This window comes from Gadus chalcogrammus, chromosome 10 (assembly GCF_026213295.1).
Source record: "Gadus chalcogrammus isolate NIFS_2021 chromosome 10, NIFS_Gcha_1.0, whole genome shotgun sequence".
NCBI lineage: Eukaryota > Metazoa > Chordata > Actinopteri > Gadiformes > Gadidae > Gadus > Gadus chalcogrammus.
Genome location: NC_079421.1, coordinates 18,204,247 through 18,215,640, shown reverse-complemented (window position 1 = coordinate 18,215,640; position 11,394 = coordinate 18,204,247). Strand labels below are relative to the sequence as shown.

Sequence of the window (11,394 nt, the reverse complement as noted above, 5' to 3'; positions counted from 1 at the left end):
CGCAACTGTGTGTTCATACTGAAGAGGCTGGCCCAGCCTGCGTGGGCCCCGGGTTCTGCGTGGAACGCACAGCGCCAGAAGAAGCCCTCGTGGTGAAGGATCAGAGAGGAAGGCGTCACGGCCACCACTTCCTATCAGGGCGCACGGAGAGACACACATAGATAAAGGGCTTTGGAAAAATTCCCTTCTATTATTTTTTTCCACACTTTTATCTTCTTCAACCCTGTGGTATCTTATGATTTACTACCTTAGCCTCGCAAAAAATACTATTTGAACCTTTTACTGTTGTGGTGTTGATCACACATATTTTGGTAGTTTTCATTGTTGGTAACTATTCCAATGTCTTCATGTTTGGTGTGTTGTGTTTCGGGAGAGTGTGCTGAGAGACTTGATCAAATAAAATAAATCGAAGTTTGCGACAGATGGAGTTGGTAAAACTAGACATATTCTTCCCCTTGGCGGGCAGGATGACCATTTGATGCAAATGGGGACACGTGTTCCTTATGAGTTGCATGCTTGCTCGTGTGTTCAAGTGAGCAAGCCTGGGTGCAGACAACAGCCAGTGGCTTGTACGCTGTGATCTATATTCCCCCCCTCTTTCAACGAGATCACCCACCGCGATCCCTCAACAGACACACAGGGGAGGGAGAAAATATTCCCTTCGACAACGTCCAACAACGAGTCGAAAAGAAAAGAGGCCCTTCTTGTCCAACAGTGCCATGGTAGCAGGAATCCATCACCTGGCTCTGGTTAGTGGACAGCCGTGTATGCGCGAGCTGGCCTGCGGTTCTCTAGTTTCTGTGGTGCCAGGACCTGCCAGCATCAAAACATGGTTCTCATTAGAGGTTTGCTGGACTGCAAGTTTTTTCTACTTTCTGAGACTTCTGAAGGCCCCAGATGAATGATGTTCTTCACTTGCTTGTCAACGTATGATTGATGGTCCTGAATTATGTATATAGGGGGGCTGTTTTCATCATTTTCCTCCACGGCGGTTTCTGTGGTGCCCTGGTGTTCGCAGTACTGGAAAGGCTCAGTCTTTTTAACGTGAAGGTATTAATTGATTAGTTGGTGCGTTGAGAAGTATTGTCGCTGCCCCTTGCGGACATCTGTTTGGATATCAGTCTTCACACCGCCGTGCCGTAGTGTTCCTCATTAGGAGCGTGTGTATTGCTTTGCGTGTTGTATTACTTGACGTCAGCGAGGGACAGTGATATAGTAATATTGTAACGGACAGGATTTTCCTGAATGCGATCCTACGCTGCTCGAACCTGATGGAAACACACTGGCTGCACGCGAAGGGCCGATGCGACGTTAACCAAACGTGGCATCACACTGCTTGCTAGGTAGCATGCATGTTGTTTCCCACACAGTCAAGGCACTCTTTAGCGTGTCCCTACCTCGGTACCGTTGCCCACCGCTCCGCCTCCGGGTCGCATCTGCCGTGCGTACGGTCCGCAGTTGTCACTCGCCAGCAGCCAGTAATCCGTGCCGAAGGCCAGCAGGAAACACAACGTCCCCAGGCCCCCGCACAGCCCAGCAGCGAGCGCTGCTGCCCCCACCCTCATACCTCCACAGCCAGAACCCTATTCTACTTCCACAAACCTCTTCACTGACTCCTGACTGTGTCGGTCACCTCCCGGCACTTTGAACCCCACCTCAGTCAGGTCCAGCTGATCTGGAGGTCCAGTCCTCATGCAAAAACCACAACACATTCTCCCAGCCCCTCCCTGAGACTGGGGGCATATTGACAGTAGGGTACGCAGGGCTTCACTGGGAATGTCAGAGACACTGGGGGGAACCGGCTATTCTGGGAGCGGTAAGACTGTCCTGGTATGCCAATGGCATTAAAGTCCAATGAGTCGATTGAGTCTAACTATTGCAATGACCTACTCCCAGTGGGTCAATGGTATGTCCCCACAAATATCTGTGTGTGCGTTTGTGTATGTGAGTGTGTTTGTATGAGAGAGAGTTCTGTGTGTATTTATGTCAGGCATTTCTACACTGGGTGCAACTTTCTGGCCTGAACTTCAGGATTATATTAGACCAGCAATGCTAACGGGAGGTCACCAGAGGTCATCTCCTGCATACCTGGAGTGGCTGAGGAGTTAGCCACAGGAAGCTAACAGCCAGGGTGTTATTATAGACCGCCACACATTTAGGACAAAACGACACCAAGGACTCTGAAGACCATCCATGTCCCCATCTTTATTGGATGCTATACTGTATAAACAACATAATCATCAGGACAGGCACGCACTCTGACACTCCGTGAAAGAAAGGTAAAATATGATAACTAGCTTTAGCAATTTAGCTATTCATGGGCGCTACTTTTATACACATGAAAGCTGTGTCCTTTACACTTCTTAAACATCTTTAGGCTTTTTTTGTTCAGGTCGGTCTTTATGCCTGCTTCTCGTTCTCAAAAGCAAAGCTGAGCTGTTTCTTCGGGGGCCTCCTGAGGGGCTCCTGGTGCTCTGAAGGGGTCTGGGGGGGGGGCGGCGAGGGGTCCACACCGGCTGCTGGGCCCTGGCCCTCTCTCTGCGGCTGACCAGCGGGCTCTGGGTCTGGGCTGTCCAGAGGCCCCGGCCTGGGGCTTGTGGAGCACACTGCCAGGGAGGAAGAAGAGGTTCTGTAGGGTTTTATGATTCCAAGCGCAAAATAAAAGTTTCCTGGACTTATGACAAAAAATTCAAGATTTCGTAAAATAACTTAAAAGGACTACAGGAAACAGAACCGGACTAGAACAAATTGCAAGCTTATTTCCTCTTAAAACAGACAAGTCACTGCAGACGTGCATAGCATTCCAACCACGAATAATATTACAAAATATAACGTTGGAACCGTCGCTAACATCTCAACTTATTATTCAAAGGGACTTATAGTTTAGTCAGTAATAGGGAGTTCCTTAGATTCCATTGAAGAGTGTGTAAGTGTTGGCCATCATACTCCTGGATGACCTCATACTGAGTACTAGGGCTGGGCGATTAATCTGATTTTGATCGCGATTTCGATTTTAGCGTCAAACGATGACAAAACTAATATAATCGAGTTGAAACTATTTCTTTTTAACTATTATTATTTATTTTTTATTAAAAGTTTTATAGAAAGTGCAGCTGGATATATGTACATTCTTTTGGATTTGAACCTTTTCTATTTGACCATTTTGTGTATTTTTTGGATGCAAAATTTCAAAGTTCTCAGTTACGTGTGTGTTTTTTGGGAGAGACATGCTGAATAAATACATCCTGTTTCAAATTCAAAAGTAATCATATGAATAATTGATTTCAATATTGACGAAAATAATCGTGCACAGATTTTTTCCATAATCGAGCAGCCCTACTGAGTACAAGTTCGGAACCCAGAACATTCCGACCGGGGTTCAAACCCCCTGACAACCAACAAGGCTATATCTTACTGTGATTTACTTGGAAATGCTTTATTTCACGTAAACAATATGCATAATTTCCCTTCGCTTTAAACCTTCAAATAAACATTTTTCTGCCATATGGCGCCCTGTCCAGTGCAGCAGTGGTACCTGTGTGAGAGCGGCTGAGGCCCGTCCGTTTCCGTTGGGATCCACTGAGCTCCAGACGTTCCCCCTGTAACCAGAATAACAACACAACACTCAACGTCTTGGTGAAACCCTCAGGGACCCTGCATTGCTAGCATTGCTGTCTGTGTGTTTGTGTGTGGTTACTGGTTAAGTGTTCACAAGTGTGTGTGTGTGTGTGTGTGTGTGTGTGTGTGTGTGTGTGTGTGTGTGTGTGTGTGTGTGTGTGTGTGTGTGTGTGTGTGTGTGTGTGTGTGTGTGTGTGTGTGTGTGTGTGTGCGTGTGTGTGAGTAAGTGTGCACAAGTGTGCGAGTGTGGGTACGTGTGCACAAGTGTGTGTTTGTATGTGTGTGCGTGCATGCTTGCATGTGTGCGCATGTCCGCCTCTCTGTGCCTTTGTGTGTGTGTTTGTGCATGAGTGTATGTGCAGGTAAGCATGCTATGACGTTATGATCTCCCGTCACTGAATTGCCTACCTGTGTGTGTGTGCTTGTGTGAGTGTGTAACTATGTGTGTGCACGTACCTGGGGGCCGTGCTGGGCTGAGGGGGGGTAGGAGCTGCTCTCTGCCAGACTCTGGCGCCTGTGTAGGGGCTTCCGGACCCGGTCGGTGGACGACTCTTGGTGAAGAGTGTGGCGGCTGTAGGCTGGGGTTTGCTGTGGTGTGGGGGGGGGGGGGGGGGGGGAGAGTAACGGGCAAAGAGGAGCTCAGTTTATTGTTAGCGTCATTAAAAACATACTTGCGCGGGACTATGTCCGATTGCAACGGTTGCCAGAATTCTTGGAGCATAGGAGCATTTGAATGTAAGGTATTATGTTGTCAGTTGTGTTCTTTTTGTCATTGTTGAGTAATTCATTGGGAAGTTATTTGGCGTTTTGGAGAGGCATTGTTGTGTTTGAGACTGCCCCAGTGTTTCTCTTGCGAGACGTGGCTAAACCAGGTTTTCATTAGCTTAAGTTGAACATTGATTTCGAATTGAACAGTTCTTCAACTCTTGATTTTCTCAATGTGGCTCTCGAGTACCGCCAACAACACAACGTATTCTGATGTGCAAGCCCTAGACATTAGGACAGTGTTTCCTCCACATGGGCTCTCCTGAAATGCATATGGGGTCAAGGAAGATAGCATACTGATACGATATAACATATTTCTGCATGTTGCATCTTTTTTATATTGCATTGGAGAGACAGACTTGCACATCTAATCTGTAGTGATGGTACATCAGAGTATGCACGCCGGAATGCATTAAAAAGGGATTGATAATAAAACATTGTTGAATGGAGTCATGGCCTTCAGTAGAGACAGCTTTGGCCCGACCTTGTTGTTGAAGTTGTGCAGGTTCCTGGAGAGTATGCGTCTGATGCTGTCCATCTCCTCCGGGAGGAGGGGCCTGCTGTGGGGGCGGGACTCCAGGATGAGGGTTCTTTCCTGGGAGCAATGCTCCACTCTGATAGGGGGGAATGGATCAAATCCATTGTCAATCAAAGAGTTGGTGGTTATTTCATACTCAGAATACAATCATTTATTTGCATTTGTGTGTGAGTTTAAATCGTGTGGAAGAACATTGGGGAATTGTTCAAACAAATAAACTGCAGTTGCTTTGTTGTTGTTGTTGTTTCGGTTTGTTTTGTCTGTCTTACTGTGTTATCGGCGTCTCCTCTTCTCCCCTCTGCTCTCGTCTCTCCAGTTCCTCGTAAACTCGGAGGATGCTGGAGCATTCCTGGCGTTCCTCGCGGATCAGGAAACGTCGCAGATACTTCTTGTTAAACTGCTCAAACCTCACATTCAAACACACACAAAATACACTTAGTAGGTCGCCCGTTACTACACTGATGCAAGCACGCACTTTGAAACGAGACTAAATTGTGGTGTTGGCTGCCATCTAGTGGTGAATATAAGAAAACTATAATAAAGTTAAACCAACTTGTCTTTCCAGTAGTGCTGTCCCCAATAGCCGACCACATCCTCTATCCCGGCCAGCAGGTGGTCAAGGATCTAGAAAACACACAATAAACATCAACTCGTTACATAGTATCAAATACATCTCAGGTAGGCTGTTCCATATCTAGTTAAAAATTCTTTCAGTAGAATATGTATAAATTGCATTTCCATCTAAAATATTTGTTTTGTCTACGACAAATTGCCTGACTATATCAGAACAACATTTATGGGGGAAATATGCTTTGAGGAATACCAAGTCCAGCTTCTGCCCCTCTCACCCTGCTGTGGATCTCCTCGCTCACGGTGGGCAGAGCTCTCTTTCGCTTCTTCACCTCCAGCAGCTCCACCAGAGGCTTGATGGTCATCCCCTGAGACCAGACAACCAGAGGTGGAACTTGGGGTGAGCTCACAAAGTAAGTCCTCGCCATGATTTTTTTTAAGGAAACGTTCTTAATCTGCTTAATCAACGTGTTAAGTCATCAGTTAAAATCACTTCCTTCAACCGGAATTGTTCACAGATGAAAACTCAAAGAACACTCTACCACAATAAAAGTCCCCTCCAAGAAACGTTTTTTTTCATTTTATTTTTAATAAGCTGCTTCTCACCTGAACAAAGACCGTGAAGAGGATGACCACGATGGTGGTGGTGATGAAGAGCCTCTTCTTCGGGAAGTCGTCGATGAGGAAGACGAGGGAGAAGCATATCGCGCCTCGCAGGCCACCGTAGGCGATGATGAACTGATCCCTAAAGGTCACGGCGTTCCTGCGCAGCTTGTTGACCACCGCCGTCAGGAGCAGGACCCCTTGGGGGAGGAGGGGGGGGGGGGGGGAGGAGGGGGGGGAGGTGGTGGGAGAGAGAGGAGATCGGGATGAGGCGGGGGGAGAGAGGGGCGATAGGGATGAGGTAGGGGTGAGGGAAAGTCGAGGGAGGGGAGGGTTGAGGGTGGGGGGAGGCAGGGGAGAGGAAGGGGGTAAGATAGGGAGAGAGGAGGGGTGAGACAGTGGCTAGGAGGGGAGAGGATGAGGTGGGTTGGGAGGGGGGTGAAGAGAGGAGAGGGAGGAGGGGGTGACGGTGGGTAGAGAGGTTGTATTTGGCCTCCCTACTAATATAACATTCTCCTCTCTTTACTGATTACCAACACGGGATTGCTTAAAAATTCGTTGTAGTACTAATACATAGTACGGGAATGTGGAGGGTATTTTGAAGCATCATGACATATCATGAGCTCATTGTAGGATTTGTCAATTCATCTTCGTCCGAGCCGTCATTGCAGTAGTTCACCATTGGCCCGCTCGAAGCTTCCTTTCTCATGTAGTAAGTCTGACCGTTGAGACTGTCGGGGCAGCTGTTAATGCTCCCTTATAAACCCTAGCAGTTGGCCCCCTTTGTCGTTCTTTCATCAAGATATCTTTTGTTGCAGTCCCACTTTAATGACCTGCAGCCCATATGTGAATATACCTCCTCACCCCTACCCCCCAACATTGCATGTTTAACTGTTCCCCCATCTTGGAGTGTTCTTTACCATGCTTTCAAAAAATACAGGTCATGGTCGTTTTGTGGACAGAGGGGGATCTAACCCAGTAACTTTCACTGCAACAACCAGCAACCAGCATTCATGTGCCTTGTCATGGAGAAGTAATATATTAGGGGTTTCCTTCCTGGTTTAACAAGTGCAGGGGCGTCTGTATGTGGGTGGGTGTGTGTCTGTATACACGTGTGTCTGTCTCTGTACATGTGTGTGTCTGTGTGAGTGTGTGTGAGTGTGTGTGCGCTGGCGCGCGTGTGTGTGTGTGTATGTCTGTGTACATGTGTGCACACATGTCTGTGTGAGTGTCTCTGCGTGTGTATGTGTGTGTGTGTGTGTGTCTGTGGGTGGGTGTATGTCTGTGTACATGTGTGCGAGTGTGTGTGTGTGTGTGTGTCTGTGTTCATGTGTGTGTTTCTGAATGAGTGTGTGTGTGTGTGTGTGTCTCGGCATGCATGTGTGTGTGTGTGTGTGTGTGTGTGTGTGTGTGTGTGTGTGTGTGTGTGTAGATGTGCAGGTGTGTGTTTCTGAATGAGTGTGTGTGAGTGTCTGTGCGTGTGTGCGGGGGGCCCTCACCCAGCGCCCTCCAGAGCAGGCAGAGCAGCAGGGTGGAGCAGACGAAGGGCCAGTCCCACATGTGCACGTCCTGGATGGTGGACACCCCGAGGAAGATGAAGATGAGGGTCTCGCTGACGCTGCTCCACATCTTGAGGAAGTACTGGATGCTGGTGTTGCTGCGCTGGGACACGTTGGCCTCCACGTACTGCTTCATGGTGACCGCGCACGTCACAATGCTGCCCCGGGACAGCAAGGGAACACAAAACATGGTCGTAAAGCGGACACAAGAGGGAGCCCACGCAGTTATGCATGTATGTGCGTCAGTTTGATTGTGTGTGTGTGTGTGTGTGTGTGTGTGTGTGTGTGTGTGTGTGTGTGTGTGTGTGTGTGTGTGTGTGTGTGTGTGTGTGTGTGTGTGTGTGTGTGTGTGTGTGTCCATGTGTTTGTGTATGTCCATGAGACCAAGTGCGTATGTGTCCATGTGTTGGTTTGTGTCCATGTGATCGTCTGTGTGTGTGTGTGTGTGTGTGTGTGTGTGTGTGTGTGTTATTGTGTGTGTCCATGTGATTGTGTGTTTGTGTGTGTGTCCATGTGTTAGTGTGTGTCTATGTGATCAAGTGTTTGTTTGTGGGTCCATTATGTTTGTTTGTGTCCATGTGATCGTGTGTGTGTGTGTGTGTGTGTGTGTGTGTGTGTGTGTGTGTGTGTGTGTGTGTGTGTGTGTGTGTGTGTGTGTGTGTGTGTGTGTGTGTGTGTGTGTCATTGTGTGTGTCCATGTGATTGTGTGTGCGTGTGTGTCAATGTGCATGCATGTCAATGTGTTTGTGAGTGTCCATGCGATTCAATGGGTCTGTTGTCTGTGCTGTTGTGCACGCGTGGGTGAGCGCACAATAATTGAGGGGCGGGGAGGGGGGGGCTGAGGAGGGAAGGTGGGGGGTGGGGTCAGCGTTGATATTAGTTCTAATATAATTCTGCCGCGCATCGCGGGCGGAGATACAGGGTGCGGGTCTCTACGTCTCCTGCGTAGCCAAAGGACTGGGCTTTCATCGCTCCGTTTTCTGATGAAAGCCCAAGCAGATGGAAGATAGACTTCGACGACACGCTGTTTTCACTTTATAAAGACCACCAGCTGTCACTGAACAGACCCTTTACCCAGAGGTGTTATCGTAAGATAAACTCAATTGTCGCTCATTACACCAATTGTTGGTCTACTTTAATGTACCATGGCAAATGGTGGATTGGTGGAATGGTAGAATGAATGGAGTGACACCTGTAAAGAAGTGTAACTGTTAGGCCTTAGGATCCCCACACTGTCCCGCACCACCACCACCCCCCCCCCCCCCCCCCCCAGAGACTCACGCCATGATCCCAGAGAGGTGGAGCATTTCGGAGGTGAGGTAGGACAGGTAGGAGTAGAGGAAGACGAAGAGCGGCGCGATGACCTGCGCCCGCGACGTGAACCTGGAGGTCAGCGCGGCCAGCAGGCCGAAGAACAGGCCCAGGCAGAGGCCCCCCAGACCCACCACCACCACCCGGCAGCCCCCCAGAAGGACGTCCACGCCCGAGATGGTGGGCATGCGCAGGAAGGATTCAAAGAGCTTATATAGAACCTGGGAAGAGACGAGGGGGGGAGGAGAGGGGAGGGGAGGGGGGGGGGGGGAGGTGAGGAGAGGAGGGGGAGGAGAGGAGAGGGGAGGGGGGGGAGAGGAGGGGAGGAGGGGGGGAGGAGGGGGGGAGAGGAGAGAGGAGAGGAGAGGGGAGGAGAGGAGAGGGGAGGAGAGGAGGGGAGGAGAGGGGAGGGGGGAGGAGAGGGGAGGGGGGAGGAGAGGAGAAGGGAGGGGAGGGAAGGGAGGGGGGAGGAGAGGAGAGGGGAGGGGGGGAGAGGAGAGAGGAGGGGGAAGGAGAGGGGAGGAGAGGAGAGGAGAGGGGAGGAGAGGAGGGGAGGAGAGGGGAGGGGGGAGGAGAGGGGAGAGGAGGGGGAGGAGAGGAGGGGAGGAGAGGGGAGGGGGGAGGAGAGGAGGGGAGGGAGGGGGGAGGAGAGGAGAGGAGGGGGAGGAGAGGAGAGGAGTGGAGAGGAGAGGGGAGGGGAAGGAGAGCAGAGCCAGGGAGAGGAGAGGGGATGGGGCAGAGAGGAGAGGAGAGGAGAGGAGAGGAGAGGAGAGGGGAGGAGAGGGGAGGTGGGGAGAGGAGAGGAGGGGAGCGGGGAGATGGGGAGAGGAGAGGAGAGGAGGAGAGAAGTGGAGAAGAGCAGAGAGGAGAGGGGAGGAGAGACAGGGAGAGAACATGAATTCAATAATAAATAATTCATAATTATTGTCATTCCAGCAATGGTGCTTCACTCTCGTCATCAGATTTTATGGGTTTCCACATAAAATAACCACTGAGCAAAACACCAAGACCAAAATATGGCCGAGTTATCTTACTCAAGAAGTCGTACAGGTAGGCTACGGAGATTGGGGATCGAACCTTTGAGTTGGGAGTCCCGACACCCCTTTCTTTATCATACTCTGCCTGATATCATAACATGTGTAATCCCTTGGTACCATTACTCACCCTGGCCCTAGATTTGAGCCGTAGCCCTAGAATTTGCGCGTGTAGGGTGTTCCAATACTTAGGGAGCAAGGGAGTGCCTATTTTCCCTTAAAATCCTCCCTTGGCAGCTAGCCATCTCGGTACCTCACTTGCAGCTAAGGGAGTATCAGGAATTACCAAGGATACCTTGCAAACTCAGCAAGCGGAAATTTTTCCATGTTTCTCAAACAGTTCTAACGCGAATGAAAAAATTAGTAAGCTTCTCCCTGTAGTTTAGACACTTTAATGCTGCGCGTGCCGTAGGGGAGCACGTTCGCTACACAAATTTGCATAATATGAATCATAGTGGTGTTCCATTTCATTGGAAAAGATTGTCACTCTCACTTCCCTCTTTGAGGGGACTTTACTGTGGAGGGAACTCAAACCCAGTGTTCCCACTGAGGGGAGACTAATGGAACGGGGCCTCAGTGTTTGATATCTAACCGCCCTCTCACCACAGTGACGGCGTCGTTGAGCAGGGACTCGCCGAACACCAGGATGTGGAGCTGCTCGTTCACGTGGATCTCCTGGAAGACGGAGAGCACGGCCACGGGGTCCACGGCCGCGATCAGGGAGCCGAACAGCAGGCAGTGCAGGAGGGACACGTCCCCCAGGGACTCCGGGGCCAGCAGGCACACGCCGTACAGCGACAGGCCGATGCCCATCACGTTCCACAGGGTCCCCAGCACAGCATACCTGGGACACAGGCAAACAGCTAGAATGGTACCTAGCTTCTAGCTCGCACAAGCAGAGGATTTATCTAACTTCTAGCCAACACTTGGCAGATGGTGGTATCTCGCTTCTAGCTAGCAGAAGCAGAGAATTATACCTAGCTTGGAGCTAACACATACCAGAGGGTGGTACCTAGCTTCTAGCTAGCACATACCAAAGAATGGTACCAAGCTCGGAGCTAACATAAGTTGTGACCGTCACCTAGCATCTGGCTAGCAATAGGCCTACCAGAGGATGGTACCAAAATTCTAACAAGCACATACTAGATGATTCTATCTAGCTTCTAGCCGGGAGCTATGTTCCCCGGGTCCTATGTTCCCCGCCGGGTCCTATGTTCCCTGGGTCCTATGTTCCCCGGGTCCTAAGTTCCCCGCTTTGTCTGTGACCGGGGAACATAGGACCCTGTGAACGAATCTTTTTTTCATAGGATGGTAGGGGCAAGTACCGCCTTTTTTGCCGCTGATTCGCCTGCGATTGGTTAGAATGTCTCTCGTCCGATTGGTTATGGTTAGGGTT

General features: G+C 50.0%; 2 protein-coding genes across 3 annotated transcripts in view; both read right to left on the bottom strand.

Annotated features, from left to right (window-relative positions):
* The window catches only part of LOC130390264 (transmembrane protein 182-like), a 6,107-nt gene extending 4,326 nt beyond the window's left edge, over nucleotides 1–1,781 (bottom strand). The window contains exons 1-2 of the mRNA XM_056600126.1: nucleotides 1,398–1,781; nucleotides 20–131 (exon numbers count right to left, since the gene is read on the bottom strand). Coding sequence (XP_056456101.1) covers nucleotides 20–131; nucleotides 1,398–1,565 — 280 coding nt within the window. The 5' untranslated portion in view covers nucleotides 1,566–1,781. The remainder of the gene's footprint in view (nucleotides 1–19; nucleotides 132–1,397) is intronic.
* Nucleotides 1,782–2,186: 405 nt separating this feature from the next.
* LOC130390495 (sodium/hydrogen exchanger 2-like) lies at nucleotides 2,187–11,095 on the bottom strand. Of its 2 annotated transcripts, XM_056600484.1 has the most exons (12): nucleotides 10,998–11,095; nucleotides 10,602–10,842; nucleotides 8,935–9,185; nucleotides 7,594–7,811; nucleotides 6,098–6,294; nucleotides 5,770–5,859; nucleotides 5,475–5,545; nucleotides 5,191–5,328; nucleotides 4,868–4,997; nucleotides 4,075–4,206; nucleotides 3,536–3,599; nucleotides 2,187–2,606 (listed from the first exon to the last, which is right to left on the bottom strand). In XM_056600484.1, the coding sequence occupies exons 2-12, from the start codon at nucleotides 10,809–10,811 to the stop codon at nucleotides 2,401–2,403; spliced, it is 1,707 nt and encodes a 568-aa protein (XP_056456459.1). In that variant the 5' UTR covers nucleotides 10,812–10,842; nucleotides 10,998–11,095; the 3' UTR covers nucleotides 2,187–2,400. The 2 variants fall into 2 exon arrangements, with proteins under 2 accessions (XP_056456459.1, XP_056456458.1); XM_056600483.1 differs by having other exon boundaries at nucleotides 10,602–11,095.
* Nucleotides 11,096–11,394: the final 299 nt, after the last annotated feature.